Source organism: Candoia aspera, chromosome 1, assembly GCF_035149785.1.
Source record: "Candoia aspera isolate rCanAsp1 chromosome 1, rCanAsp1.hap2, whole genome shotgun sequence".
NCBI lineage: Eukaryota > Metazoa > Chordata > Lepidosauria > Squamata > Boidae > Candoia > Candoia aspera.
Genome location: NC_086153.1, coordinates 307,855,259 through 307,880,477, shown reverse-complemented (window position 1 = coordinate 307,880,477; position 25,219 = coordinate 307,855,259). Strand labels below are relative to the sequence as shown.

Genomic DNA, 25,219 nt, shown 5'->3' with positions numbered 1-25,219 from the left:
CCAAGAGTGTTCCCAGTCTTGTCCCTAGCTCCCAGCCTTGCCCAGGATCTCCAGTCCAGTTTCTTTGTGCTTCAAGTTTCCAGCCTTGCCCAGGATCCCCAGTCCAGACCAGTCCTGCTCCTAGTTCTCCATCTTGTTTGGAATCTCTAGCCCAGGCAATTCTGGTTTCAAGTTCCCAGTCTTGCCTTGAGTCTCCAGTCCAGCCCAGCCTAGCCTCCAGAGCTAAGCCTTGTCCAGTGGTTCCAGTTCAGTCTCGCCTAGCCTCCATGTGCCAGCCCAGTTCAGTTGGTGTTCCAGATTGCGGACCCTCACCTTCAGTTCCAGCCCTGCCACGCTTCCTAGAATCATCCGGTTCCACAGCTTCGGTCAGCGATTCCTGCCCAGCGGTTCTGCCACAGTGTGATCCTGCAACCTTGCCTGTTCTTCCGTTGTTGCCTGGGTGGTCTTGATCGGAAAACAGTCTTACCTTACTTATCACATGGACTTATTGTTGTAAATAGTTGTTTCAATAAAGAGTAGTTTTGATAAGAATCCTGTCTGGCCACCTCATAATCTGAACAGGACACGGTCCTATTCTGATTATTTATAGGACAATTTAAATGCAAAGTATTTATTGTAGAGCGTGAATGGGGTGTAAGTGACAACATTTACTGGAGCAGAACAATACTGAAGTCATAGAATTTCAAATAAAGGAACTGTGTAGAGAAATGGGGCCAATAGAAGACTGAAAATCAGAATTGTTAGGAAGAGTGCCTAAAATCACGTAAAAGTGAGATGGATGGCTATATAAAATCAAATAGACAGACAGACAGACAGACAGACAGACAGACTCTAGGTGCCAAGAAAAAGCTAGTAGGAACATTAAGATCTCCAAGAGAAAGGCTTGTTGTCTGTAAGCTAACAAATTTGCTGAAAGTTACAGAAGAGTTGTGATAAAAAGAGTAGGACATATGGGGGTATGAACACAGCACTGGTCGGCAACCCCTTAAAGCAGTATTTCCCATGTCTGCATGGCAGCTGCCCAAGAGAGTTGGATGATCCTGGGAAAGAGACATAGCTTTCAGTACAGTATTGGCAAACAGATGTCATGTTCATCTTTTGTGCTCTCCAAACAGCCATTTATACATTGAATCTGAAGCACTGCACAATCCTAACTAAAAGCAGCTGGAGAAGTCATGGGACAGCTAAACTGACCAATACCAAAAAAACATTTTGAAGCCATGGGTATCCTGCCAAAACTCTGTCCATTGAAGAAATGTAGCCTGAGGGAAGACCTTGTAGTAGTATTAATAGGGGAAATTATTATTAATATTATATTTAATAAAATTCAATTGTGTTAAATTTAGGTGCTCATCTCATGCTTGGGGTGTTCAGTATTCCACTCTAATGGTCCTGCAGTGCAGAGCTAATGATCACTGTGGCCTCTACAGTCAAAACTTCAGTTTATCAAACCTCCATTTAACAGACTTTGGATGCAATGGACCAAATTTGCATTTGGGCTTCAACCCCAACAGAACAGACATCCATTGTTTCCAAAGTCTGCCTGGACAATTGATGTCCTTTACATCATTGGTATAATGATATAATTGACATGTTTCATCATTCTGATCAATTAGTGCAAATTGACACAAATGATGCAAACTGCATCAGTTACATACATTTGGATTTAATGAATGTTTGGATTTAACAGATACCCTTTCCCCTCAAATGGTCCACTAAATTGAGGGTTTACTTGAATTGGGGAATATGGTCAATTATACAGAATTGTGCCTTAACTCTGCATCTAATAATTCTGTGTGCAACACTAGTATTCTGATGGAAGTTTTATATGTGTGCTTGTTTATGAGACACCTTTTTTTCCAATTAATTTGGTTTTATTTAAAAAAAAAAAGACTGAAGGGGATACCTCCCTTAGCAGGGAATGGAAAATATTCCTCTCATTGTGACTTAAATAATTAATGTTCTTCATATTGCATTTCTTACGATTTCATGATGCCATAAGGAATCTTTTGTGAATAACTAATAGAATTGAGAGAGCCAGTTTGGTGTAGTGGTTAAGGCATCAGGCTAGAAACTGGGAGACTGGGAGTTCTAGTCCCGCCTTGGACACAAAGCCAGCTGGGTGACCTTGGGCCAGTCGCTCAGTCTCAGCCCTAGGAGGGAGGCAATGGCAAACCACTTCCGAAAAACCTGGCTAAGAAAACTGCAAGGACTTGTCCAGGGAGTCTCCAAGAATTGGACACAATTGAATGGATAAAAATTATTTATTTATTTATTCATTTATTTGATAGATTGGATTAGAAAAGTACACAATAGAGTGATGAGATGTCAAATATCTTGTGAGCACAAGATCTTTGGCATTGTCAGACAATGTCTGGCTTTGAGTGATCAAACCAATCTACCCACTTCCTGGGAAAGCCCTATAGAGCATGCAAGAGCAGCCCAAGAAAACCTACTTCCTGCTTCTGGAGGCTGTGCTTGCCTGCCCCTGCCTAGCCCTCTGTCCACTAACCACCACAGTGTAATTCCTCCCAACTTGTTTTCTTAATCTCAATGCCTCACCCTGAGTGGGTCCTCAGATGTAGTTTCTGTGAACCAGAATGACCACATTCCCAGCCCTTCACTTTGATGATGACCTCAGAGTGAGGCATTTGGGCCAGGAAGCAGTGGTGCTCCTACAACTCTTTACCTGCTCCTGTGTAACAGGAGATCAACAGATTGTTGTAGCATGATAGGTAGGGGGACTGGCCACAAGCTGTCATCATTCCCAGATCATTCTCCTCTTGAAGCAACCACAGCACCCTGCTTAAAGACAGGGATGAATTCAGAGAAAAGGCAGAAGGACCCATTAGATAAGCAAGGTAGCCATAAGATACCATCCTCAACAGCTGTCCTAGCTGGAGATGAAGAGGCCATAGTCAAAAGCATCTGGAGGGCAACCAACGGGGGGGGGGGCGGGGGGGGAAACCCTGCTTTAGAATATGGGAAAAAATGGTAATCAAATCCCTGCACGAAAGAGTTTTCTTTAGGGCAGTAAGTTTAAAAACAGGTTCCTATACTGGTAATGTTTTAAAGATGTTAATTGTTAATTAAGATGAATTAGTAAGTAGTCATCTAGAGGTTACACATGTGATGAATGAGATTGGAACTGATGGTGTTTAGCTTGTAATACTTAAGAAGAAACCAAATAAAGTTGTTTCTGTCTCCAAATGTCACTCCATTTTTCCTAACAAATCCCATTATTTTTAGCAGTGAATGCAGAAGGAAATGGAAATAAGTATTTCCTTTGGAAATGTATCCGCAACCCTGGGCCTGTTTCCTCTTAATGGGAATGCTCTATACAATCATTCAGAGATGGTATGCAGGGATTTTAATATTTGCATTTATTCAGTACTACATTTACTTAGTCCTACCCACAGATCCCATATCCTAGTACAAGGATGAACAGCTAATGGCCCTAGGATTACTTTCAGTCCTTGACTTAATTCCAAGATCTTTTCACAAACAATCTGTTCTAGAAAGCAAGCTGCACCTTCTCTAGCAGCCTGTGATGTGGAAAAAAGAGAGGGTGTCAGCAGCAGGAAGAGAGCAAAACGGGGAAAAGAAGGTGATAGGAAGGAAAGAGGGAGTAGCCAAAAGAAAGATAATGGGATGGCTTTAGCCCCTCCCTTCCCTGGCACGTACCTTCCCCCAACATATTATATGTGAAGGAACACAGGTCTTAAGAGAAGAACTTCCCTGTTCCTGCTGTAATGGGTGGTATTAATTCACAGCTAATATTTTTCTACCCATTCATTTCAATTCTAGAATCACTGCTAGAACTGATGAATATCAAATCCTGATTCAGTGAGGGACTTTCTCTCTCCTTCCTTCCTGTATCAGATTATTAACTGAAAGGAACAGTTATTATTAGCAAAACAATATAGCATCAAAGTACAAGAGCCCTCCCCCAAAAGAAGACAAAAAAATAAGAGGCCTGGAAAATTATTTCAAAAACAAACAAGTCTAAGACATTTTACCAGTTTTCTCAGAAGTCCTCTTGCTTGTTCCTGTACCCAAAAATACAAATTCAGATACTGACCAACCAGCAGCCTCATCATTTTCATCTAATCCAGCATCTGAAAATAGGATGCTGTACCTCTGGCATCTGTTACTTCGTAAGTATCTGTTACAAGTTATGATGGCATTTTACTCATCTTGACAGCATCATGGAAATGGAGTTACTTCAGCAAGCAGTAGGTATTTGGTGGCCAGACTCATTCTGGGGCCAGTTTCATCGCAATAGTCAATTAAAATATTAACTTCAAATCCTATTCCTTGAGTATGAGTGCCTGTGAATGTATTACCTTAACATTTATCATTAGTGGTGAATTTTCCTCCGCATTTTCAGTTTTAGGTTTGAAGTAGTAGGCTGAATTCCCACCTAGTGTGAGGAAGGGGGAGTGAGGAAGAGAATGAGGAAGGAAGAGAATGTTTTGTTAAACTTCTGAAAATCTACAGGATTTGGTGTGAATGCCTTGTTAAACTAATAAAAATTATATCTGAAGATAGATGGAAAACCTATAGTATAACCTATAATAAAAGTGGCTATTTTAAAAACTACTGTCCTGCTTCTAAAAATTACATTGTACCCAAACAACTCTTACATTTGCCTGCCAGCTATTGTTTAGTCATTTTCATCCATTCTCTTGGGCATCTTATCACAGGAAATGCATGAAATTGTTCCAGAGAAGCCTGCCAGTGAGAGATGATAACACATCCACCAGCAGGCCCACAAAGATATACTGTAACTAAGAATGCAAAATATACTGTACCTTTTCATTCTTCCCTTAACTGTAAATCTAAGGCATGAAACTCTAAATAATTAGAGCTAAGACTCTAAATAATTAGTTGGCTAAGTTCTGACTCACTTAACATTCCACTTACCAGTAGTATGATTATTCAGTTGAATAGTGAACCCTATTAGAATTAAATCTGGTGTGCAAATGTATTTATTTAATTAACTATTTTCTAGCCCACCCAGCTTCGAAAGAAGTCTGGGCAGCTTCACAGAAGTAAAAGAATATATAAATTGCATATAAATAAACATTTATAAACATACTGTACATAAAACAACAACCATCTGAGGAACAGAACCATCTTCCACATCCCCCTCCAGCTTAAATGGACCAACCCAATCATCCTAACCAAAACCTGAGGGAAGAGCCAAGTTTTTAAAGAGTGCTTAAAGGCAGGCAATGGGAGTGGGGGGTACAGATCTCCAGGGGATGCTGTTCCAAGGGTGGGTGCAGTGACTGAGAAGTCCTGCTGCCTGGATCCTGCTAAGTGACATTAATTGATGGGGCCTGAAGCAAGTTCCCTCTGTTGGAGCACACAGAATGGGCAGGCAGAGAGAGAGCAGTCCCCCAAATAGCTATGTCCTATGCCATATATGGCTGTTTAGGTGACAACCAGCATCTGGAACTGCCCCCGGAAGCCAACTGGTAGTCAGTTCAGCTCACATAGCAGGGGTGTGATATAGACATAGCAAGGCTTGCCTGTCACTGCTGTGTTCTGGACCAGCTTTAGCTTCTGAATGGTCTTCAAGAACAGCCCCACGTAGAATGCATTGCAATAGTCTACCTGCAAGGTGATTGAGGCATAAAAGACCATGAGGAGGGCCTCCCAATCCAGGAACAGATGCAACTGGTACATAAGCTAAAACTGTGCCTGATGGTTCCTGAGCTCAACACCTGCTTCTCACCCCCAAAGCCTCATGTAGATAAGCAGGAGGGGAGAGATTGTCAAGCTCTGATGTGTCCCACAGATCAGGAGTTTTTGGCTTGACCTCTCTCCTCCACCAACATTGAGTAGAACTGGCTGCAGAGAAAGGTGAACCACCATAACATTGTGCCCTCACTCCCACTTCCTACAGCTGGTCCAGAAACATACCGTGGTCAATAGTATCAAAAGCTATTGAGAAATCAAGGAGGGACAGGTTAGTAGCATCATCTCTATCCCAGTTCCATCATACATCATTGACAAGCATGACTAACACATCATCCAGGGTCCTCTGTACCTGCAACCTGACCATCTTCTCATCAACCTTGCCTAAAAAGGGAAGGATGAAAACTGATGAAAAATTATCCAGTATGGTTGGTCCAGTGATGGCCTCTTGAGGAGAGGATGTATCACTGCCTCCTTCAAGGCTGGCAGAACCACCCCATCTCTGAGAAAGGCCAACACTACTGTGTGGACCCAACCATGTGCCACTTCCTGAGTTGCCTTCACAAGCAATGAAGGATCAGGGTCTAACAAACAGGGAACCAGATTAACAGTCCCAAGGATTCTCCCCACTTTCTCCTGAAATTCATTTTAAGTTCCACTGCCAGCTTGATTTACTCATCCCTTTGTTTGAATCAAGAAGAGCAGATATGATCCATCTGATTATACTGTACTGAGTAAATTCCCAAATTACCTTACAGAGTTAAATTAATTTAATTCCATGAGGCTAATTAAAGTCTCATTAATTTCAATTTATGCATATAAGACAACACATAAAGAAGCAGTTATTGGGTCATGTTTGTGCTGCCCTTGGGGTACCTAAGGATTAGTGTACAGGTGAGCGTATGAGGGTACATGAGGATTAGCGAACAAATCAGAATAAAGGGAGACAGGAATAAACAGTGGAAAAATTTGAGAGTTGGAAGGACATCATCACCAGATGATGTCACAAATAAGATTTTGTGGTTGGGAAATGTACAGCCACAGAAATGATATCCAGAAGCTGCTGAAGGAGTAGTCAGTGACACAATAATATCACTAGAATGGGCAGGCTTGCTTGCTTGCTTGCTTGCTTTCTCTCTCTCTCTCTCTCTCTCTCTCTCTCACACACACACACACACACACACACAGACACACAGACACACAGACACACATTTATATGGCTGTCCATCTCACAAAGGTTACTCTGGGCAGCGTACTAAAATGAAAATAACTACAATCAATAACCAATGACACCTGAGGTAAAAACCCCAATCATGAAAACTACATCAACAGCAGAGCTTGCTTAACCTCCTGGCCCAAAAGCCTATAGAAATAGCCAGGTCTTCAGAGACTTTCAGGAAGGCAAAAGGGTCAGGGACATATGGATTTCCAGGGGGGATGCTGTTCCACAGGGCAGGTGGCCCCATAGCTCTGGAGTCCAACAAGACGACACCTTTTAATGGGAGGGACCCAGGGCGTGCCCTCTTTGCTAGATCAGGTGGGACAAGCAGAAACAATGAGAGAGAGGCAGTCCTGAAAATCCCTATGACATTAATGGTAGGATGACCATATGTCCTTGAGACAAAAACGGGACATTGGGATGGCAAAAATGGGACGGCGGTATGTGTAAAGAATATATAATAATAATTAAACTTGTATGCCTCCCGACTCTCAATGACTGTTGTCTATATATCTATATATCTATATCTATATACACATATACACACATATATGTAATATATGCATGTACATATACATCCTATTTATTCAAGACTATACCAAATTGATTTGGCAAACCAGACTGTGATTGAGAAAAGCTATTGGGTAATTCAATTGCTAATGCTTTGTTGGTTTTGCTCCACAAAAGTAACATGTCAAAACACTGTGTGAAAATACTGAAAATTTGACTATTTGCAATTTCGTTTTCTTCGGCTGCCCAATCGCATACGATCCAGGACTGCTTACAAGGGTTAAAAACAATATAAACAGAAGAAAACTACTATAGAAACGGCTGTGCCAGGGACTTTGAGGGCATGGTTGGAAGAAAAAGGCTGGTATGGATTCTCAGGAAATTCAGTTCTGAGCTCTTTCGTTCAAGGGGCTGTTCTGGCACCTCAACTTTTGTATATAGTACTGAAGCCTGGTGCTCCATGAATTTTGTTTGTAGCCACACCGCGGTTTTGAATTTTTGAAAGCAATGTTTTTCCAGATACCCCGGAAGCTCTTAAGCGTTCTTAAGCTCCAAGTCTGCCATCCGCTCCCTTTACCCTATTTAGAGATTACAGGTTCTGGCAGCACCGCCTCCTGACTCCCTGTTGGTTCCTGGTGCTCCAGTAGCTGGCACCGGGGCTGCTTGGCTTGGGCTTTGCTCGGGCACCTGGGTGAGGGGGCACGAGACAATAGCAAAGGAGCCCATTGGTTGAAAGTTGGAGGCCTCAGGGGGTTGTGCAATGGTTGCTGCTGGCCAAGGTCGAGGTCCGGCTTTGTGCGTTGGGCATGGATGGGGAAGAGCCCATCCATTTAAAAAAAAACGGGACAAAATTGACATTTATATTAAAATGACGGGACAGTCAGGAAATGTGAAAAAAAACAGTACCGTCCTGTCTAAAACAGTACGTATGGTCAGCCTAATTATTGGTCTGATTTTGGATGAATTAACTGTATTTCTGGGTGAAGGAAAGGAAAAGCTTCTCAGCCAAAACTTAGGTCTTCAGGGTATAACTTTGAGAGTTTTTTGGAATGCAAAGTTTTTTTAAATTCTATTTTTATTTATTTTATTTATAAATTTTATTCACCACCCATCTCCCTCCTAGTTGATGCAGCTTGGGAGATGTTTATCCCTGATCCTGAGACATTCCAACCCCCTGTGCCATATATGATCTGTAACTGCATGAGTGTGGTAATAAACTGTCCCGTCTTGGCATAAATCCCTACCTACCAATGCAGTTTTTTTGTTAAGCATTATTGCTGCTCTTATGAAGCTTCTCCTGCTTCCTTGCCATCCTGACCAATGGGGTCCTGCTTATCTGGAGCAAAAACAGGTTATTAGTTGCATTTCTGTGCAACCCATTTAGCATATTGCACAAGCCAGGGCTCAATTAACCATACTTGATAGGGTGAATCATAACTGGCTAAGTTGCAGCACTAAATCTATAAACCATAATGACTGGGTACATGCATAATGTGGTTTACTTGATTTGGGCTCAGTTGCTGTTGTGTGAAACCAATCACTGTGGCAATGCTGGATCCTGTTTTCTCTGGCCAAACCAATGCTTCCCTCTTCCTAAACTCCCACCCATGGGCCGAATCCATCTTGAAAGGTGAATACATCTGGCCCTGGGATCGGTATTAGTTCCCCAGCATTTATTAGGTTCACCTGAACAAACTTTTTTTTACTAGAGGAGGGCAAAACACTCATGGGATGCAATTAGTTTTCCTTGCAAATGTTTAGACTTACCCATAAAATTAGGTCATTCAGCAATTCTTTTTCCTCTGCACAGGTTAATGTACAGAATAAACACAAATGCTTAAGAGGATTGGTGGCAGTGGCAGTGGCATGGTTTAATGTTGCTTCTACTTCCTCCAAAAAGTGGTTTGAAAGGGAATTTTGGTTTTGGCAGGAGGCCTTTGTATCTTTCCTGTTGCCATTGCAGCTTCAGGCAGCTAGTTGTCATGCGCTGCCTACCTCTGAATAACGTTCAGACGCTGGTTTGCAAATCAGGTTCTGGTTTATTTCAGGGCAGGTACAACGTTGGTAGAAAAAAGCTGAGAGTGACAGGAGCGCGCCGGTGCGGGGTTTAAATATCCCGCGCCGGTCAGCGCCCCCTCGCTCACGGTCACGTCACCCCCCTTTGTCCCATGCGTTGCCCTGCCATTGGTTGAGGGTTTCCAGGATCGCCCATCCTCAGGTTTCCATTCTTCTGCTGATTGCTTTCAGCTGGGCGATCCCCGTTGTATTGCCGCTGATGGCTTGGGTGGCTCCGTGATTCGTTTAGCTATTGTTTGTTAGCCGTTAGTCGTTGTGGGTTGATGGCTACTTAACTTGTGCCCCTTCACTTATTTCCTTGTCATTGTCATGAGTGCCATTGCGCTGATGACTTTAGCTCAACGGCACTCATGACATACTGCCCCCTTTCCGAATAGTGTTCTCCCCCGGGTTTCTGGGTTTTCCCCGTGGAGCTGTCAAAACGCCACATTTTTTTTTTTTTTTTTTTCAAAGTTCCCGCCGGAGTAGTTGTCGCCCCTCCCTTTGCTCCTCCCTCTACCACGTGCCTTCCCAGGGTGTGTCCATGGTGCGCATGCTCGGGTTCTGACCTGGCGTGCGCATGCTCCAACCACACCCTGTTTGTTTGGCTCAGTTCGGCGAGGCGAGAGGCGTGGCTGGTCGGGTGCTGCTCAGCTCCAGGTAGGGCCCTTCTTTTCTTATTTAGAGTGCGTCGCCTTTGTTGTGTCTCCTGGGCGTTGCCCCCAGGTTGCCCTGTTGACTTGCTTGCCACTCCCCCGCGGCCGGGGGGCGGGGGGAGGGTGCTGGCGATCGTTTGTCACCACCCCGTGGGCCCGGGGCGGGGGGAGTGAGTCCCGGGGGGGGGAAGGTCCACCCAAGTCGCGGGCTTGGGGGGGGCCCTTTCCCTTGGGGCACGGGAGGCGGGGGGGGGCCTGCGGGGGGGGGGTTGGTTTTGCTGACCTTGATTGCGGTTTGTCGGGGTATGCCCGGTGAAATGCTCTGGTCAGGTCAGGCGCGTTAACGTTGTGCGCCGCCACCCATTCCGGGTGGGGGAAGTGTTTCCACCTGACCAGATAGTGTAGAGTTCCTCGTTGCTTGCGGGAGTCGAGGATGTCCCTGATCTCGAAGTGGTGTTGCCCGTCGATCATTAGCGGTGCGGGCTGTGGCGTGCTTGGGTGCCATCGGGAGGTGGTTGCCGGTTTTAGGAGGCTGGTATGGAACACCGGGTGGAGTCTCCGGAGGTTGTGTGGCAGGTCCAGGCGTATTGCTACCGGGTTCACTATTTGCGTGACTCGGAACGGCCCGATGTACTTAGGCCCCAGTTTTTTCGAGGGTTGGGTTGACTTTAGGAACTTGGTGGAGAGATAGGCCATATCCCCCGCCTGGAACGTCGGTTGTTGGCGCCGGTGCTTGTCGGCCTGCTCTTTGTAAGCAGCCTGTGCCTCCTTCAGCGCCGCCGTGATTACTGGCCATGCTTCCGCGATCTTCCGTCCCCAGTCACTGGCGTCCACCTGGGGTTCCGGGGGTTGAGGTAGCTCCGGTATGGGGACGAAGTCGCGCCCCGAGACTACTTCGAACGGGGTTTTCCCCGTGCTCGTGTGGACGGCGTTGTTGTATGCGACTTCGGCGAACGGGAGCAGTTCAGCCCAGTCGTCTTGGTGGTAGTTCGTATATGATCGTATAAATTGCTCTAAGGTGGCATTAAGAACCTCAGTGGCTCCGTCCGTCTGCGGATGCCAAGCCGTAGATAGGGCCTGTTGGGTCCCCGTCAGCTTCAGGAAGGCCCGCCAGAATTTGGAGGTGAACTGTGTGCCCCTGTCGGTCACCACACGTGCGGGACATCCGTGTAGCCTGTACACGTGGATGAGGAAGAGTTTGGCTAGTTGTTGTGAGGATGGGACCGACGTGCAGGGGATGAAGTGGGCCTGCTTTGAGAAGTAGTCCTTCACCACCCAAATGGCCGTTTTCTTCTGGCTGGGTGGGAGGTCCACTATAAAATCCATAGAGATTTCCTCCCATGGGCGGGAGGGTTCTGCCACCCGTTGCAATAGCCCCGCGGGTTTGCCTGGTGCCCGTTTGGCCCTAGCGCACGTTGGGCAGGACGCCACGTAGGTTTTTACGTCTCGCCTGAGCGCGGGCCACCAGAATTGGCGCCGTGTTAGGTGTAGGGTCTTGAGGAACCCAAAGTGTCCCGCTTGCTTGGCGTCGTGTGACCTATGCAAGATCGCCTGGCGTTGCGAGTCCGGGACGTAGATTCTGCCTTCCCCCCATGCCAGGTCTTGCGCCATCGTTACCTTGTCGGGGTTTGCCAGGAACCAGGGGTCGGTTTTGAGGGCGGCGGCGAGGTCCGTGCGCATTCCCCCTGGTAGTTGCGGTTGGCTTCTTTCCGTCGCCGGTTGTCCCGCCGTCGGCTGCGCCGTAGCGTCGAGCTGCCTCCGTGCGCCGCTTCGGGTGGTCACGGCCATCCCCAGTTGCGAGGCGGATAGGACCGTCCCAATGGTGTCTGGGGCGGGCTCTTCGTCTTGGGGCAGCCGGGAGAGGGCGTCGGCCAGGAAGTTCTTCTTGCCCGGCATGAACTTCAGCTGGAACTCAAAGCGGCTGAAGAATTGGGCCCATCGGACCTGTTTTGGGCTAAGGCGTCTAGGCGTTCGTAGGGCCTCGAGGTTCCGGTGGTCCGTCCAGACCTCGAATGGTTGGGTGGCTCCCTCGAGTAGGTGACGCCATGTCTCTAGTGCCGATTTCACCGCGAAGGCTTCTTTCTCCCAGACGTGCCATCGCCTCTCTGTCTCGGAGAACTTCCTTGACAGGTAGGCGCATGGTTTCAGGAGCCCCGTGGAGTCTTTTTGTAGCAGGATGGCTCCCAGGGAGAAGTCTGAGGCGTCGGCTTGGACCACGAACGGCCGTTCTGGGTCCGGGTGCGCGAGGATTGGCTCCGTCGTGAACAGCGCTTTCAGCTTGTCGAATGCGGTCTGGCACGCGGGAGTCCAATTCAGCACTGTGCCTGGGTTCTTGGCGCGTCGGGTGTCCCCCACCCCTTTGGTTTTGAGGAGGTCCGTTAAGGGGAGGGCTATCTCAGCGAACCCCCGGGCGAAGGACCTGTAGAAATTCGCGAATCCCAGGAAGCTCTGTAGTTGCCGTCTGTTGCGGGGCCGCTCCCAGTTTAGCACCGCTTCGACTTTTGCGGGGTCCATTTCGATGCCGTCCCCGGAGATTCGATACCCCAAATAGTCTAGGCGCTCTTTGTGAAACTCGCACTTTGTAGGCTTTGCATAGAGCTGCGCCCTTCTGAGCTTGTCGAGGACTTGCCTGACTAAGGTTACGTGTTCCTCGTGTGTTTTTGTGTAAATGAGGACGTCGTCGATGTAGACCAGGACCCCTTTAAACAGATGTTCATGCAGTACCTCATTGATGAGCTGCATGAACACCCCAGGGGCCCCCGCGAGTCCGAAGGGCAGTACCTTGTACTGGAAAGCGCCTAGGGGGCAGTTAAACGCCGTCTTCCATTCGTCCCCCTCCCTGATTCGGATGCGATAGTACGCCTCGCGAAGGTCCAATTTGGAAAAGACTTTGCCCGTGGACAGGTGGGCGAGCATGTCCTTCACCAGGGGTAAGGGGTATTTGTTGGACAGGGAAGCCGCGTTTAGGCCCCGGTAGTCGGTGCAGAGCCGTAGGGTCCCGTCTTTCTTCTCCCGGAATAAGACGGGGGCTCCGACCGGTGAGCATGCTGGCTCTATGAATCCCCTGTCTAGGTTTTTATCGATGAACTCCCGGAGGGTTGCCATCTCCTTCGGGGTCATCGAATAGATCTTTGGTCTAGGTAGGGGGACGTCGGGCAGTAGGTCGATCCGGCAATCCGTCTTGCGGTGGGGGGGTAGTTGGTCTGCCTCTGCCTCTCCGAAGACCTCGGAGAAGTCGGCGTATTGTTCTGGTAGGTCTGCTGTGGTAGCGGCGTTGTCTTGTGTGGTCGCCTCCGCTCGTCCTACCGTGGGGTTGCTTTTGCCAGCTGGTACTGGTGCTCGATACTCGCCGTCGCCGAATGTGAAGGTGCGGGTCGCCCAGTTGATCCGCGGGTTGTTTTTCGCGAGCCATGGCATCCCCAGGACTGCAATGGGCCGTCCGATGGGCGTGACTACGAACGATGTGCGCTCGGTGTGAGTGCCCATTTGCAGGGTGACCGGCTCGGTTTGTAGCGTGGCTGGTTTCCCTCCCGCTGTAGAGCCGTCCAGCTGGTGGAATGCCAGCGGCGTGGGGAGGGGGAAGCAGCAGAGGTCGAGTTTGGCGACTAGGTCGGGGTGGATGAGGTTTTTTGAGCACCCCGAGTCCACTAGTGCCGCGGCCGTGGTGGCTCCGTTGCCGGCAGAGAGTTGAATTGCTGCCAATATTACGGAGCTTTTGTCGTTTCGTTGAGGTGGTCCGCGTTGCTGTCCCACCGCCTGCCTCGCCACGCGTCTCAGGGCAAGCGGGGAGCATTTCCCGCCGGCTGGTCGGGGTCGGTATTGTCCTCTTCTCCCCAGTAAGCGTCCCAGCCCTCTTCCGGTGTCGCTGTGGCCACGGTCATTCGGCGGTGAGGGGGCGGCCCCGGGTTGGGTGGTTTGGGGCTAATTTTCGGGGCGGGCTTGGGCGCGCTGGTCGGCGGTCGGTTGGCGAAGCAATCCGCCGTCTTGTGCCCTAATTTGCCACACCTCCCGCAGGGCTCCCGGTTGAACTTCTTTTTTGGGTATATGGGGCCGGCCATCCCCCCGTGTGGTGCGGGTACCTTTTTCCCGACGTAGTTTGTGTCTTCCGTGGTTGTCATAAGGAAGGTGCGGTGCGCGTGTTCGGCTTTCCCCGCGAGGTGGATCCACCCGTGTAACGTTTCTGGGTCGTCGCGGTAGAGGGCCCATTGGAGAACGTCGGGGTTGAGCCCCCTTTTGAAGATTTCCAGCAGGGTGGTCTCAGACCAGTCGCAGACCTTTCCCGCGAGGGCTTTGAACTCCAGGGCGTAGTCAGGGACCGTGCGTGTGCCCTGTTTAAGTCTCTGGAGTGCGCTTTTCGCCCGTACTTTAGCTAGGGGGTCTTCGAAGTAGTTTTTCATCTCTTTGATGAAAGCAGGGAAGGTGGCGAGGGCAGGGGAGCTGGACTCGTACAGTTGGACGTACCAGTCCGCCGCCCTGTCTTGGAGTTTGATCGCCACGGCGGCGATCTTGTCGGCCTCGGAGTCATAGGAGTGTCCGTGCCTCCCCATGAACTCCCTAGCGTTGGTAACGAAAAACGAGAGTTTTGAGGGGGTCCCATCGAAGAAGATGGGGAAGTCCTTTGGGGCCCGGGCGTTTTGCGCGGCCCCGCCTCTCGCTTCCCGGGGTGTGGTGTCGGCCGCCTGTGCCGTCTGCTGGCTCTCCGCTGGCCCGTGTGGGTTCGGTGCTTCGCTCGGGGTGTGGGCTTGTGCGGGGACGTCGTTGGGTGGCGCGGGGGGCATAAGCGCCTGGAGCATGGTCCGGAGTTCCGTCAGCTGAGCCCGCATGGCCGCGAGTTCAGCTCGTGCCTCCTCGTCCACAGCCCGCGCCGCCGCTGGGGCCGGTTCCGTTGGCGCGTCCTCGGGGGTGGGTTGCCGGTGGGGTTCATCGTCCCTCCGCCGCGGGTCCGCTTCCTCCTCCGTCTGATGGGTGTCTCCGTCGTCCTCCTCCGTGTTGAGCACCGTGGGGCTGTCGCTCCACGCCCGTTGCTGGGGTGCGATGTGGGGCGCGGGGTCCTCCGCTGGTTTCGGAAGTCGTGCTGCTCCCTCCCGCGGTCGGGTTGCCTCCGTCGCCATCTCCCCTTGGGGTTGGAGCTGAGGCTCGGGTCGGGTGGGGTGGGCGTCCATGGCTCCGGGAGTCCGCGGTGCCTCTGGCCTCGGTCGGTCCTCCTCTGTCTCTTGCCGCGCGGCTCGCCCTCCTTGCCCGCGCCGTTCCGGCCTCATCTTGCTGGTCTTCTCGCCATCTACTCCTCCCGCGGCTCGTTGTCGTCCGGTGGGGCTCGGCGAGGCTGAGTTTATGACTCTCAGCTTTATGTCATGCGCTGCCTACCTCTGAATAACGTTCAGACGCTGGTTTGCAAATCAGGTTCTGGTTTATTTCAGGGCAGGTACAACGTTGGTAGAAAAAAGCTGAGAGTGACAGGAGCGCGCCGGTGCGGGGTTTAAATATCCCGCGCCGGTCAGCGCCCCCTCGCTCACGGTCACGTCACCCCCCTTTGTCCCATGCGTTGCCCTGCCATTGGTTGAGGGTTTCCAGGATCGCCCATCCTCAGGTTTCCATTCTTCTGCTGATTGCTTTCAGCTGGGCGATCCCCGTTGTATTGCCGCTGATGGCTTGGGTGGCTCCGTGATTCGTTTAGCTATTGTTTGTTAGCCGTTAGTCGTTGTGGGTTGATGGCTACTTAACTTGTGCCCCTTCACTTATTTCCTTGTCATTGTCATGAGTGCCATTGCGCTGATGACTTTAGCTCAACGGCACTCATGACACTAGTACAGTGTAATGATTTGATTAGAGATCCGGATGGCTCCCACTCTGATGATGTCCAGGAAGATATTAAAGACCTGGCTTTCATCCCAGGATTTGGTACAGAGTGAAGGTTGAGCCCTTGCTGGATGGGGGTTTGAACAGGGGGTTATATGTTGTTTTTGAGCTGCTTTTTTTTTTGGTCTTTTGTACTTTTTTTTAAAAAAGAGTTTTAACTGTAAGCGGCTCAGAATCTTTGGAATAATGCAGCCAACAAACTGCATGCATAAACAAACAAACGAATTGAAGGCAAGGATATAAAATGGCCAGTCTTTGAATCTCAGGAATCTCCCTAGTTGACTGGGTCACTGTCTCTCAGTATATCTTGCAACCCTGCTGTTAAATTAAAATTAGCATGGGAGACCTGAAACACACTGGAGGATCAAGCTTGAATTCAGCATAACCACTATCTACTTCTTTAAAGGATATGGGTTATGGAATGATGTGTTGGAGGGTAATGGAGTATTTTATTTATGTGCACTGTTCCATTTGTAACCATCAAACTATTTAAGGGACAGACAGCTGCTACATGGGATTAAAATTGGCTGATAGCAGACAGAGGGGAGTCCTGTGGAAAGTCAGATGGTGTATGTCATTTATTGCTTGTGACACGTTTCCCTAGGGCAGTGTTTCTCAAACTTGGCAACTTTAAGATGCGTGGACTTCAGCTCCCAGAATTGAAGTGGCTGGGGAATTCTGGGAGTTGAAGTCCACGCATCTTAAAGTTGCCAAGTTTGAGAAACACTGCCCTAGAGTCTGCATCTCATGTTTGTCTCCCATTGGGCAAATTAGATGCTGTTAAGCTCCCTCGCACTGAAATCAAGGGGACTCATAGTACCAAAACTTCCTTGAATAGAGCTGTCCCTTTTTACAAATTCCTTGGAGCTGCTCCATCCAATCTTCTTTATCATATAGTGGTAACTGACATAGACAGTACAATAGAGGTAATTTGGTTATATAGTAGACAGTGTGCATTTTCCTTTGACTATAGATGAGGCACAAACCTGGGTACTAAATCCTTTTTTCGAAGAGACCATGCAGAACTTAAACACCACAAATGCATGGAAGACCCCATTGTTGAGAAGCCTACTGAAGCATCTTTTGAAAACTTGTAATGTGGGCTGAGATGCATGGAGTAACTGAGGTTTTACACCAACAGTCAGGCAGTGGTTTAGCATTAATAACTGATTTTATTAATTTAATTGCATTGGATGCTTTGAATATATAATTTTAGATGCCACTCTTCCTAAGATTCTGGAATAGTGTAGGCTGGAAATGTTAATTAAATTAATTGGTTCCTTAATTACACCTTCAAATCATATTGAAGCTAGATGAAAAGGAGAAAAAGAAAACCTCTTCACAAACTTCCTTTCTTCTCGTTTACTCCATCATGAGTCACAGAATAAACATGGATCATAAAAACATTTAGAATTTAATTTGAAGCATTGTTGATTTGACAATATGGTGTTTGCTATATGAGAGACAAGCTCCAATCCTATAGTATATATACCTATGCATTATGGCCATGCAGTATTTTGATTTGAAGATGGGAATCCAAAACACCTTCGGGAAAGGGTGCTTTGGTGCATGAGTGCATATGCAACTGTCAGCAACTCTTAAACCAAATGCATCTTTTCCAGGAATTGTGCTGCAGTTGCAGAGGGTGGCTGTGTAATCTTAGGCATAAATGCAGCTGCCCCCTATGCCCTGAAACACTTTTCCCTTTTGAATCCAGACCGCCATTCATTCATACTTCTCAGTAGACATGAAAAGGATTGCAGTCCATCGTAATTGTTATGGACTGCTTTAGGAAGGGATTGTACTTTGCTAAGGCTGTTGAGAATAGCGTTAAAGAGCTTGGCTCATAAACCAAGACCTGGCTCATAAACCAATCTAGAACTGCAGAGACTGCTGTTCTTTATTACTCACCACTGTGTGTCCTGTACTTTTCATATCTGGACAATAATCATAGGCTTTTTTTAAAGAAAAAAATTGCTTTTATTACTTGAGAACAATAAAAAAAAGAAAATGTACACCAAGTTATAAAACAAGAAAATAAAAGAAAGCTAGGAAAAAAGAAACAACATACAGGGCACATGAATCCATCCACATACCATTTCTATAAATGGTAGTCATATCTCATTATAAAATCTATAGCTAAACTATGTCAATCAGCCATTCAGTTGTATGTTGCTAATGATATCAGTACTGCAAACCATTGAATAGTTGGGCCCACAGGTTTAGCCTTCAACCAACACTGAAGAAGTATTTTTGCTAAAAGCAGAGCACAGAGAATCTACTTTCTTTCAGCAGATGTCGATTTCCATGTGATAGGAATATAATTCAAAAGGATATGAACCTCTGAGACTATTACATCTTTCACCTTTAATAAATATAAATAAATCTGGAATTTTAATAGCACTTATCAGCTGGGTCACATAGTGTTATTATACCATAGTTTTATACAGCTTAATTTCCTTTTGTATATTGCTTTTCTCTGATGTATTAACATCTTTATACATGTCATTGACTTATAAAATGTTATTGACTTACAAAAAAAGTCTTACAAACTCAAAAGCTTGGTCACTATTCTGTAGATATGGCTTTGTTTTTTTTATTTCAAAAGTATAACATTTTATGTGAGATCAGTAAATATTTCATAGTGCCATGTGGGGAGGGGAGGTGCCTTCCAGTCAGCATTGACTTCTGGACTGGCCCAAGGTCACCCACTTGGCTTCCGCAGGGCTAGATCGTATTTATTTATTTATTTATTTATTTATTATTCAAATTTTATTACCGCCCATCTCCCCCTCATGGTCTCCCGGTTTCTATTCTGGTGCCGTAACCACTACATCAGACTGGCTCTTCACAATACTAATCAGTTTTGTTTTTTTACCCGAATTACTGGAAATATTGCAAGAATGTGCTTTTGAATGTGTGTTTCTCACGTTTCTTGCAGTCAGTTTTCCCTCGTACAGTAATAGCAATCACACCAAGTTAATTCCCCCAAGCGTTTGGAAAGTCAAACCGGGTCTTGAACGCCATGCTTTCTGCCACCTTTCCGGGTTGCCATCTCCCTTTTCATCATACACAGTTCATTATGTGCTCATCACACGCCTAGTTCGCTCGCGGTTCCCGATTCGGTTACATAAACATGCCGCTTAAGCAGCGTCTCTCGCCCGCCCAGGCAGGGGACGAGACATCGGAGAAAGCCTGCCCGCTTCCGAGAATCGCAGCTAGCGGATCTCGGCCAGGGGCGCGCAAAGAGGCAAGCGCGGTCCTCCCTCTCTCGGCCCGGCCCGCCCCTCCCGTCTCCGAAATCGTTTCTGCGCAGCGCTCTGCGGCGAGCAGCTGAGTCAAGCGGCTCTTCGCCAGCGGCAGGAAGGGGGCAAGAGACGGGGAAGGCCGGATGGGAGGAGTCGCTGTCAGCGCCATTGATTCAAGCGCGCCGCAGCTCCGGGTCCTGGAGCCCTCCCGCTGCAGGGCGGTCTCGGTAGAGGGGCAGTTTCGAGGCGCTTCTTGGGGAGGTGAGCGGCAGGTCGCGCGCGCGGGCGACCGAGGATGAGGCGGGGGGCGGGGGGCGGCCGGCGGGACGGGGGGCTGGTTGGTCCCGACTTGCCGGCTTGTCAGTCACTTTCGCGTTGGACGGCATCCCGCCTTGGGTGGCACTGTCGCTGCCAACTTGGTAACCTCTCCCCAGCTCCTGTGGGCGGTGGGCTGCTTTCATTGGCGGAGAGAAGCAAACTTTGCTTCTTTCGCAGAGTCGGTCCTCTGCGGGGGTCGCCTGTGGAGGCGCAAGTCAGATCCGGCCGTGTGGCGCGCGCGCCCGCGGCGCCAGGCTGAAGCGTAAGGGAAGGCTCAAGGGTCGGTGCCGGGCGAAGTTCCCCCTTCCCAGCCTTTTACTTTTCAAACTGCCCAGTTCCAGCAGTGCCTCGTATTCCTGCTTGCTATTCTGGAAAAGTTATTTTATGCATATTATTATCGTTGTAGTAGTTGTCTTTGCCGCTTTCATTTCCATCTTATTTGCTGAAATAATTACTGTATCGTGCTGAAAATGCCTCGCGTGCGGTTATCGCGTGCGATAGGCTTGTTTGTTTCTTCTGAGATAACTCCGTGGCGTAATTGGCCGTGTTGGCTACAAGAAACCCCCCCCCCCATCTCTTTTAAGATAATGGTTTTACTAGATTAATTAAAATTCAGTTTTATTCATGTTTGCCAATCTCTGTGCTGTCGTGTAACTGCGCAGTTAGACTGCGGAATTGGCAGGCGATATTGGTGTGGGGCGAAAAGGCAAGTGGAGGAAGGTGAAGAGAGGCTTTGAGGAATCGGATGTGTAGATGCCCGCCAGTGGTGGCTTCGCAAAGTGGGTGTGCCTAATTTTTTTTTAAAAAACCTGGCTTCTCTAAGTGGGTGTGCCTATAATAAAGGAAAACACGGTCTGTGGGGCGGGAGGGGCCCTAATGCAAAGCTGAAGAAGTGGAGGGTGGGTTGTGCAACTGAGTACTTGAGTGATGTGAAAGGTCCCCTGTGCAAGCACCGAGTCATGTCTGACCCTTTGAGGGGCGCCGCTTTCGCGACGTTTCCTTGGCAGACTATAGAGCGAGGTGGTTTGCCATTGCCTTCCCCAGTCGTCACCTTCCCCAGCAAGCCGGGTACTCATTTTACCGATCTCGGAAGGATGGAAGGCTGAGTCGACCTGAGCCGGCTACCCGGTTTGCAATACTGCCGCCTACCACTCTGAGCCACAGGAGGCTCTCTGGCTGAGTACTTAGGCTGTTTTATATTATAGCTTTATTGAACTAATTAAGGGAGGTCTAGCTGTTACTGTACTTTTGACTGAATGTATATTTTAGAGCTGGGTTGGCATTTTGGAGAAAAGACATTTCTGGTCAATCTTCTGAGAAGGTTCACTTATTGTGGCTTCTCTTGAACTATTGAAAAGTATCCCAGCCTATAAAATGATTTTTTCCCCTGCTTAGGCCAGGGCATTTCAGGAGCATCCTTAAATTCAAATATAATCTTATTATAACTTTGCTAACTTTTTTACAAACCTCTTATCTGTTTTTTTTTTTCCTGGTATAACTACACAATAGTGTAATTCAGTCTTAATTCACATCAGATTTATTGGAAGAGACGTTTGGGAGAATCCCTCTTCTCACCAAAGAAGTTGAATAGTTCTCTCAATTTCCCAAAGAATATCTGGCAAAATTTCTCCTCCCAAATCACTATTTACCAATGAAGTGAAATGTTTTGAGACTGTCACCAAGGATGGTCCTTGGCATGTTTTGGAAAAAGCAAGGAGCTAGATGCTGTAAGTCGCAAACCTGACATCCTTTTACTGTGTTTAAACTACATCTCCCAACCATCCTCCATCGGTGTGACCATGGACTGTGATAACTGAGTGCTGGGTATTGTAATTGACCACATCTGCAGGGCACCAGTTTGGAGAAAGCTGCTTGACATTATCCAAGGCTGCTGTCTCTGAGCCTTAACTCTTTGGGAGAAGGTCATATATGTAGTCCTTGGTGCTCCTTGGGCTTGGTTGTTCGCTTGCAGATATTTCATTACCCGACTAGGTAACATCAGTGCACTGATGATGTTACCTTGTTGGGTAATGAAACATCTGCAAGCAAACAACCAAGCCCAAGGAGCACCAAGGACTTCACAATTCAACCCTGAGCTACATATATTCTCTTCTATTGGAGGGTCATATATGCCTGCACATTTAAAAGTGCAACTGATTGATAAACTAAAATCAATTGAAATTAGCAAGAGATTTGGTGTGCATACATGATTTGTATTGAGCAGTTGCCTCCTGCAGGAATTATGGTACTAATATGTGGTATAGTAGAGTGGTAAACTCAGAAGACCTAGGCTTAAGGCCTCCTTGATTATGGAGCTTTACTGGGTAATTTGGGACCAGTTTTGGTTTCTCAGCCTGACTCCATACACACTGTCTTGTGTTCCCTATAGAAAAGATTGGGTAATATATAAATAAACAAATAGGATGGAGTGTTACATTCTTTTTAAGGCTAGCCTTCAATAGAGCACAGTATGTGCCAAGCCACCATCCACGTTGGTTCTAGGTCAGTTGTACTAAGGATTAAAGTTTTTTTTACAGCTGGAAAGCACTGTACTATAGATATGAACTTTATTTATGTAGTTATTTGCAAGGCCTGTAGGCCACTACAATCTGCTGACTCTGAGCAGCGATAAAAACTTTTTTTAGTTTTTAATAATAAAAAGCAACCCAGTCTCCCAACCAGTTACACAAGACAGGTGCAATAAAACAGTCTCCCTGACTTGATGGAAGAACTAGCTTTTCACCAGCTTCCTAAAAGCCAGAAGGGAAGGTGCCAATCACACATTGGCAGAGTGCTATTTCAGGCGCGGGGGGCAACAACTGAACACGTGTCCTTATGTGGACCCCAAGGGTGACAGTCTCTAACTGAGGGGACATCTAGTGAGTCTGCCCTGCTACATTTTATTGGGCAGGCAGATATTACATGGAAAAGGTGATGTCACAAATATGAACATTTCTGAACCAAGAAGGGCTTTAAAGGAGACAAGCAGCACCTTGAATTCCACCCAGGAGTCACCTGGCAACCAGTGCAGCTCTCTGAGTAAAAGTGTTACATGGGTGTCTCAAAGAGCACCCATCATTCCCTGACCTGCTGCATTCTGGACCAGCTGTAGCTTTCCAGTGGTCTAGCCCCAAAATTTACAGGTGGTCTTCCATCCAGGTACTAACCTGGGACAACCCTGCTTCTGAGATCATCCAAGATCAACTGGGTGCTGCCCTGCTGAGGCATATATGTAATTAGTAGTAATATGATATATTAAACCTTCTGCCAGAAGAAAAACTCTGAAAAAGCAACATTAATTTTCTGCAGTCATGAGATATCAGAAACACTGTGCAGGCACTATTTTTTCACCTGAAGCAAACCTGTTCCATGTTTTGGTAACCAAGGTGATAAAGGGATTCAATGTGATAGTTGTATTAGGAATATTAACTCTTTATGCATCATTTTTTAAAAGCAAGTCCCATTATACTCAGTGGCTCTCAGCTAAAAGTGTATAGGATTGCAGCCTAATGTTATTAATCTGCACTAGATAAAAGTATTTAAGGTCCAGTTTTAAGAACCTTAAACTTCTTAAATTTAGTTCTTTGCTGTTTTACATTGATTTTGCCTTCCTCTCTGCCCCTTGTAGACCACGCACTCTGTTGTAAGTATTATTGTGATCGGGTACATAAAGCATTTTTGACACTTCGAAGTGCACTATTGTAATTCTTGTTAAGGAAAAGTGGAAGTACACTGGCGTTTAAAACGGAATTAGAATCCGTACTGAAACTGGTTTGTCTTCTATCTTTTATTAAGTCATTACCAAATCTCTCCAAGAGGAAAGGAGCATACATTCTGGCTTTCTCTTCACATGTAATGCATTGATTATTAATCCATCAGCACTCTGAACTAGCCTTGATTTTGGCTCAAAGGAGTTAATTTGCAAAAGAGCTGCTCCCTTGGGTGTAATTCAACTGGGCACAAAATGCTTTTCACGTTGTAGACATGTGTTGTTGGCACAGTTTTGCAGGGAATCCTGCCCACATGCTTTAATTGACTGTTGTTGGGACTCTGTAAGCGTGTGATAAACATTCTTCCTTTCCAGAAAGGGAGGAGCTTCTGGGGGAAAGGCTGGGAACAACATTGTATTTGATTGCCTAAAGGAATAAGAGCGGGTGGAATAAACTGTTTGTCATTGGCAAGCTCCAACCCATCTGTGCCAACGCTCTCTCGTTCTTGCTTTACTTTTATGTCATGTGGAAGCAAACAGCCTTTTTATGTTTGTTCATTGTGAGGACAGATTTCCTACTTTTTTTTCATGAATTCTTGGTAACATGAATCTATTCTGTGTTATTTAGGAAAGAAGATGTGTATGAACTGAGAGACCAGGGTTGGTTGTGGCTAAGAGTTCCTCCAAAGATAGCTGCCATAGGGTAATTTGCAGTGTTACAAAATGGAACAATTATTAAATCCCAGACAAAACATCTTATTATAGGTATTCAAGTAATTTAATTCTAATTGAATCAAATCAGATTTAGCTTTGGCTTTACCCACTTCCTTGTGATGGCCCCACCCAACTTTTGTTTTATTCAGAGGTAAGCAGTCTGTGGGCTGCATTTCAGTGGCATATTATATTGCTGAATTCTGGCAGCATAATGAAGGGGGATTGCAAGCTCCAAAATTGGTTTGGAAGGACTACTTTAGATCTTGTACAAAAACCCTGCCCTCCATTAAAGCAGCCGTGCTTTTTCTGTGCAAGGCTAAAATGCACTTGCTTTAAAAGTCACATTAATATATCAGTTTCTTAAGGCAGCTGCATCTTTTTTCAAGATCTCCTGGAAGCCAAAAAAAGAGAAAAAAAGGTCTAGCTGTTTTAATGGAGAGGCATTGCACTTTACATATAAGGTATAGATCCTTAAACAAAGTACGCAAGTTCTAGATCATAAAAATACAAATAAATATGGGAGATTTTAAACACAGTAAAGACATTCTTTACTACTTGTCCAAAGTTAGGCACTGGGGAATATTCCAAACAGATTCTGGGACAAGAATTCAACCTCACTCTTCAACATTGGACAAGACAATTCTTCTAAGTTGGTCTTTGACAATCCAATACCCCCCAGACATGTTGGAATACAATTACCATCATACTCTGTTGAATGGAACTGACAAGAATTGCAGTCTAAGACCTCTCGAAGGCTACAGATTGGAGTTCTGACGGGCCAGCCTACACATTTCATCTCCTAATTTAGTTAAGATATGGTTCAATAAAACCTTTTTAATAGTAATTCTATTAAACATTACAATTAAAAAAATAAAAACTCATACAAACTAAGAAAAATAAAAGAATAAAAAAATAGAAAGTGCAAAAAAGAAAAAATAGAAAAGAAAGAAAAAAAAATAAGAATATAGTAAAGAAAAAGAAAAGAAATCTATAAAGAAATGACTTCCCCCTTCATCACAAGTATAAACAATTTTAGTAATTTATCACCATCTCTTAAATACAACAAATGATCTCTTCTTCTTGTCTCGTCTCTTATCTATAAACAAATTCTTAAAACCTTGTCATTCAGTCCTAGTCAGCAAAAGTCTGTTAAGGGTTACCAGAGATAACAACACATCTATTTTAACCTTGATCAAATAAACCAACTTTATATTCCTTTCTTTTACTT

The 25,219-nt window shown here is 46.6% G+C and overlaps 1 protein-coding gene across 2 annotated transcripts in view; it reads left to right on the top strand.

Moving 5' to 3' along the window:
* Window positions 1-19,353: 19,353 nt before the first annotated feature.
* Window positions 19,354-25,219, top strand: part of SYNE3 (spectrin repeat containing nuclear envelope family member 3) — a 76,171-nt gene continuing 70,305 nt past the window's right edge. For both annotated transcript variants that reach the window (XM_063290286.1, XM_063290285.1), the window contains exon 1: window positions 19,354-19,511. In XM_063290286.1, the coding sequence (XP_063146356.1) occupies window positions 19,394-19,511 (118 nt within the window). In that variant the 5' untranslated portion in view covers window positions 19,354-19,393. The remainder of the gene's footprint in view (window positions 19,512-25,219) is intronic.